The sequence below is a fragment of the Bidens hawaiensis genome, unplaced genomic scaffold (assembly GCF_021521415.1).
Source record: "Bidens hawaiensis isolate Kalapana, Puna unplaced genomic scaffold, B.hawaiensis_p1.1 tig00013505_1, whole genome shotgun sequence".
Classification (NCBI taxonomy): Eukaryota; Viridiplantae; Streptophyta; class Magnoliopsida; order Asterales; family Asteraceae; genus Bidens; species Bidens hawaiensis.
In genome coordinates this window covers 13,451-19,993 of record NW_027492146.1, presented here as the reverse complement: position 1 = coordinate 19,993, position 6,543 = coordinate 13,451, and the positions used below count along the sequence as shown (strand labels likewise).

General features: G+C 34.3%; 1 protein-coding gene across 2 annotated transcripts; it reads right to left on the bottom strand.

Annotated features, from left to right (window-relative positions):
- Positions 1 to 3,929: 3,929 nt before the first annotated feature.
- Positions 3,930 to 6,288, bottom strand: LOC143544280 (U4/U6 small nuclear ribonucleoprotein Prp31 homolog). Of its 2 annotated transcripts, none has more exons than XM_077036414.1 (6): positions 6,192 to 6,288; positions 5,080 to 6,149; positions 4,699 to 4,769; positions 4,434 to 4,536; positions 4,255 to 4,330; positions 3,930 to 4,174 (listed from the first exon to the last, which is right to left on the bottom strand). In XM_077036414.1, the coding sequence occupies exons 1-6, from the start codon at positions 6,258 to 6,260 to the stop codon at positions 4,067 to 4,069; spliced, it is 1,497 nt and encodes a 498-aa protein (XP_076892529.1). In that variant the 5' UTR covers positions 6,261 to 6,288; the 3' UTR covers positions 3,930 to 4,066. The 2 variants fall into 2 exon arrangements, with proteins under 2 accessions (XP_076892529.1, XP_076892530.1); XM_077036415.1 differs by having other exon boundaries at positions 5,080 to 6,110.
- Between the last annotated feature and the right edge of the window lie 255 nt (positions 6,289 to 6,543).

Below are 6,543 nucleotides of genomic sequence, written 5' to 3'. Positions count from 1 at the left end.
GTTGATCGTTGCGTAGTTTAGGAGTAGACGTAGACGATCGTGTTCCGGTTAAAAAAGAAAAAAAAGTTATACTAAAAGATATGAAGTACAAAAAAAAAATAAAGTGGGGTTTTGGATTGGATGAGAAGATTTGAAACTTGTTTTGTTTTCAGGTGTTGATATGTTTAAGGTGATGTGTGGTTTATAGTTTGTGAGGTGGACACGTGGTGTGATATAATAGGATTGTTCACGTTTAGCGTCGGAGACAGGGACCACGTGAGATTGTATGGGAGAAGGAAAAAGACGGCTTCGTGGGTTGTTCGAGGTTTCAACGCACTTGAGGGGTACGAGATTAGGATAGCCAATGATGTTTTTAGAAGTACCCTATGTTATGTATCTTTGCATGTTTAGTCCTCACAAGTTATGAGTTGTCATTGGTGATTTTTTTAGAATAAACTTGCAAACATAACTTTTCATTTGAGTCTCATGCATGTCTGATTTTTATGTGTTCATTCACGTATCTTAGATTTGTCAATTGTCATGCACTAATGCTTTATTATTGTTCGTTTGATTGTTATAATAATTTACAAGGTTTGATTATTTGGATAGTTGGAATACACCATGGCTAGCTTCGACAAAGCAAAAAAAATTTTGGGCTGAAGGTGAAAATTTTTTAGGCCTTAAGAAAAAGGATTATTTTGTTGGGTTTAAAATTTAATTTTAATATGGGCTAACTTGGTTATAATTTAGGCTGTGTAAAAATTTTTGTATAAAAGTAGGATTAAATGTCTCAAATGACTAGAACTCATAATCTTTTGTTTTGGAGTAATACCCTTTTGTCACTAGACCAAATTATTGGTTATGTAATTGAGTTTAAACACTAAATATATATATTGTTTTAATAAAAATACATATAATTTAAAAAAAATTCTGGACTAGAGGGGTGTCGGGCCTATGGCCTTCAACCACCCAGCCACACGTTATGGCCGGTCCTGGACTACACTAATTTATTTGTGTAAGTGTAGCAATCCCATGTTGTATGAATAACCTATTTAAAAGAATTTACAAGTAATTTTCATGTGTTTAGCTTGAATTGAATGTTATATGAAACACATCGCTTGAGTACTTCCATGTATATAAGATTCTTAACTATCTTTATCTTTAATCAACTATTACTCATTGTTTCAGACCTATTTGGGTTTAAGTTCAATATTAGCGGGAGCTTAGACACATCGAATTTAAGTTTAAGCATTTGCTTTAGGTTTATTACCGGCTTCCAATCCCTTTACATACAGCAAGTGAATTTGTTGCGCGTTGAATATCACATGCCTATCTTAAGGTTATTTTAGTCTTGTTATATTCATACAGTTGGTGATTGTGTCTATAATCTTCAACTTTGATACAAAGGTGAAATTGCTACACGGTTTGAATTTTCTAATCAAGTTCAACTCTAAAAACTTGTTTATTATGTTAAAAGGAATAAATGAAATTATTATATAGTTTTAATTTAATTATCTGAGGTACCTTTGAAGCATCCTGGGTAGTGCCCAGTTTAATATAGTGTATACTATATAGTAATATGCATGAATAATAATTGGATGTGAAATGAATAAACTATGTTATTGACTAACTTAAATTGTATTATACTATTTTGCCAGAGGTATCTCTGAAGCATTTTTCAGAACCAATAACTAAATCAGAAACAAATAATTGACAGCAAGGAAATTAATTGAGGCTCTGAAAAACTAATATATTTGAGAGTTTTCTTTTTTATTTTTGCATTATTAAAGCCCATTTTCAGCAGTAGTTATTGGATTTGATTTTTGATACTACGAATATAATCGATAGATAGGCATAGGCGTGCTATATAGTGGCTATATCTTATAACTAATACCTGTAAAAGTGTGGCATTTGTTATTTGTTAACATGTAACAACGAATAAACAAGTCAGTACATGCAAAAACGACTCAACCATTTTGGAAGCCCAAAGCAAACTAAAAATCCGAGGCTCCTTTTTCAAATTTCATTTATGTAAACTCTCGTCCTATAATCGGGCATGGGAATAAATAAATAACCTAAAAAGGAACCGTAAAATCAATTTATAAATTAAGACTATGTGTTATGGGAGGTATGAAAAGTGAGATGCAAGTTCGTCTTGTAGGTGAGAAGTAAGAATTGGGGCATTCACATTTCACATTAATATACATGTGTTGGACCATCACCAATAAAAAACATAAAAAATACTCAAAAACATGTCTAATCAGCTGTCACATTAGAAAACACAGATTCTTCAAAATTTTCAAAAAAACATTCCCAACAAGAAAAAAAACATTGTCACATCATCACCACTTTTATATTTATATGTTATTTTTTTTTTTTGAAGAAAATTTTAAAATAAAAAGTTTAAAAGTTAAATATTTTTTTAGTTGAAAGGAAAAAATAAAATTACAACATATTTCGTTGGATATAATAAAATATATATACCTTTCGCTTGAGAAAAAAATTTTAATATTGAAACATTAACTTCAAACATTACATAAATTAAAAGTTACAATACCTAAACATTACATACTTAAAAAATCTTAATACATAAAAGTTACATAACTTAAACATTAAAACATTTAAACTACCTAGAGCCATACTTTGGGCTAAAACATTAAAAATTAAAACATTTAATTATTTTAATTTATAATATTTACTTTTTATAATTTATATCTTTTTATATTTTATAATATTATTACTAAAGTGTACATATATATAAATCTATATAACATCAACATATTTTAAACAAAGATTCAAATTCGTTTAAAATTCATGTGGAATCCAATTCATTCTTTCAAATTCGTGTAGAAGAATTTGAGGCCCAAGAATTTCACTCCAATGGATATGTGGGCTCAAAAATGCCATATGCATGAAGAATGGCCATAAATCTCCTATTAGAGATGGTCTTATGACGGGTAAAATGTGAAATGTTGTGAGGTGAAATGATTTTACATATTTAATTAAAAGTTAAAGAAATCGATAAACATGGCTTTCATGCCGGCGATTTGGCTCACACCAGCGCCCTCGCACCCCTATGTCACAGTGTTTGCACCTTTTAGCACCTCGGTTGCTGAGGTGGCGGGGCTCTCTCGCCCTTTCAAGGCTTTCATAACACGTAGCCTAACTAGGCAAAAGCACCAAATCAAGAATTTTAGAAGAAATAGTTCACCAAATTAGTCTAGCAATTCACCTAGCTCATCAAGTGTCTAAGAACTGCTAAAGAAGTAACCATTTACCTCATAATTTAGTAAATTATTAAGAACCTTAGAATAAATCAATCTCAGATGTATTAAATGTATCATTTCCAAGTACAAGTATCATAGGCTTAGGCATTGAGTTGCCTTGAGGCAGTATGATAACTGACAAGGTTTGTCAAGTTGTATAATGGTATGAACAAACACTTTTCAACAAGGGTTCTCCCATGCTAAGATAACACTTCTGATAGGCAAAATCAGAGTACAAACTACAACGGATAGAAATTTTGATTCGAATATAAAAGCGAATGATCAACCATCGTTTAGGTACAGAATCGCCACCAACAAACACGTAGGGCAAGTCTAAACTCGCATCGAGATACAGAATTCACCACTTGATTCAATTCTAGATTCCAAAGGACACCATTGAGAGAAAATTAACTCCAACTCTGCAGTCTATTCTATAACATGATGGAATGGGTGTTTGCAGTTTTTATACTCTCATATATAATTTAAAGACAGTACTATTATGAGAAGTGTTTGCAGGTTTATGAGCCTGTTTACCTGAACATCTTAGACGCTTGAAGCATCTGTTGCAACATCTTTTATGTTCAAAAACAGTGGCTTTCATTCTTATACAGATGTGTTAATTTATAACCTAGACTGGACGGTTTAATATAAAAAAGATTGTCATCTCAAAGCATAAATTCAATATTTGCCTAAAAGGGTAGAGCTTAATCTAAACATGACACAAATTTCACCTTTTTTCTCAGTAACCATCAGGTACAAAATTCAAAATTACATGACAGTAAACTGTCTAAAAACATACTGCAATAGCGTCTAGATTAGGCTCACGTCCTCTTGATCTTTGAAAAGGTTCCTGTTTCTGAGAAATAAGTGCTCTGAGTTCCACTCCCAAGTCTATTAGCATCTGCCTGTGGATCTATCAGATCAATCCCCTGCAGAAACAAACCTCAGGTTACCAGTCAAAGTTATAATTTACAAATCCACAAATCAAGTGAAAAAAAAAAAAACTAACCTGCACAGGTGTGAAAGCCAAACTTGAAGTCAGTCCGGAGGTTGCCCCACCACTACTGTATTGTTTATCCTTGAACCTGAACATATAAAATCAAGCACATTGATTCAATGAGAACACCAAGTCACAGATAAAATCTATATTAAAACATAATGACACATCTGAAAGGTAAAAAAGCATACTTTTTAGCGACTTTGGCAGCAAGCTTGCTTTGACCAACTGATACACGCAGCTTCCCGTTCCCAGCTTGACCAAGCATACCGTATCCTTCTCCTAAGCCATCCCCTTTAATCAAGTTTTAAAAGATAAAACTATTATTAGAACTGACAAGTATTTAATAAGCATACTAGGCTAATATTTAAATACCAGAATTCAAACACAACATGCAGCAAGAAACCATGAGCCATGAGTTGATTATATTTTCATGTGGTTAAAGAAACTGCTTACCCAATGAGCTTTCTTCGGGCACTCCAAACTGCATTCTGTTGGCCAGTTTCCGCATGTCGGTAATAGCATATCTGAAAAAAAAGGGATGAAAATATCAGAATATAATTTATAACCCAGATTAAATAACTTTCAACTGAAAACTGCATTTGAGTCATCACACTTTTTTTTCTACATTTGAGCAATCAAAATATAGTTTTCCACATTTTGGGCATTATTCAGACTATTTGTTAGGTGTTTGTTACAGCTTGAACTTGCTGAAAAAGATATTGTCCCATTTGGGTCATTATTAAACACCCTATAATGACCCAAATAAAACAAAAAATTGCAAAAAACTAAAACTGAAAGTAAGTTGGTTTGTGGAAAGAAGCACAATTTACACACCTTTCCTTCATCTTCCTAAGGCGGCGACCACCTCGTTTCTTCTTAGGTTCAGAATCAGGGACCGGAAGTGGCTTAGGTTGTTTTGCAGGAGGTGGTTCTTGCCATTTTTCAATCTTCTTGCGAATTTCTTCACGATACGCTCTTCCTTGTTTTCCAGATGGATCACCTCTGACCGAGTCAACACGTGCTGCAAGAGTTGACTTTGCTGCCACAAGACGACATGCACGCATCTTAAGAGCAGGTGGTGTAGTTTGAAAAACCTCCGTTTGCTCAATATAACCAACACGAAACTGAGACGTTGCAGTGGAAAAACCAGCTAAATTTTTCTTTTTAGTGCCTAGAAGCTGCACATTACAAGCTGGCATCTTTGCAAGTGATGTCAGCCCGCCAGCTGTCCCCATGAGTTTTGCAGCAACTGCACTACTGACAATGGCGGAAAGATTCGGTGCAATGTAGCCCATTCGACTTTCAACAAAATCCAGAACCTTCTTTTTTGATTCATCAAGTGTGAGGGCGCGATCACACGCTTCAATGGTCTTCTGTAACACGTCCTGGGGAAGCGGTTTGCCACTGGTGGTTGATGCTGTAACAGACACCACCATGATAACAGCTGATGGTAGCAGACCTTCTAAATCCACTAGGGTTAAATCAACTTCGTTCCCAATCTTTTTCACAACACGCGCGTAGTCAATAGGATGGTGAACAAGAGACTCGAGTTCTGGAAATTTGAGACGGTATTTATCTCGGATGAAGTTGTGGATGATGGCGATTTCATTTTCTATGTCAACGGACAGCGTGTTACAGTCCACAATGAGTTGATATTCCGGATCATCTTCCAAAACCGTGCCTTGATTTGACGTGTCTGAGCCTTTCTGAAGAGCATCCTCAACTTTCTTCATAATATCTGTATAGCGTTGCGTTTTGTGTAACTTGGAGACGCTATCCAAGTCATCGTAATTAAGAGCTTCTATATCAGCCAAGTCGCCATCAACATCTTCTTCCATGTGGGCTGCATCCCCGTTGTCTTCATCCTGTTGAACAGAAAGCATGAATATGTCACTGTTACAATTCTGAATAATAAAATAAAAATATGATCCAGAATGATTGCTGACCAGATTGTCGTTATCATTGTCGGAAAGATCCTCGAGATCAGCCAGAAACGAATCTTCAAGACTTGCCATTGATTGATTTCTAAGAATCAAGATGTTTAGCTGCTTGAAAAAAGTCACACGGTCAACAAATTAGAAAGTAAAAAAATGCACTAACTAAAATGAAAGCAAACAGTAACTAATTCCAAAACATAATAATGTACAAAAGAGGATGAAGCAAATGGTTGACAAAAAACATCGAAATCTAGGTTAAATTTTTGAAGGCGAGTTGAGTTGAGTTGAGTTGAGTTGAAATAAAGGAGGAAGGAATTTAGTATTCATTGAATTAAGCAATTAACCAACCTAATTACAATCA

Coding starts and splice junctions, on each gene's coding strand:
- LOC143544280 (XM_077036414.1), bottom strand. CDS start 6,260: ATGGCAAGTCTTGAAGATTCGTTTCTGGCTGATCTCGAGGATCTTTCC. Junction 4,537..4,698: donor GCCCGAAGAAAGCTCATTGG/GTAAGCAGTTTC, acceptor ACTTGATTAAAG/GGGATGGCTTAGGAGAAGGA. Junction 4,331..4,433: donor GCTGCCAAAGTCGCTAAAAA/GTATGCTTTTTT, acceptor TTATATGTTCAG/GTTCAAGGATAAACAATACA.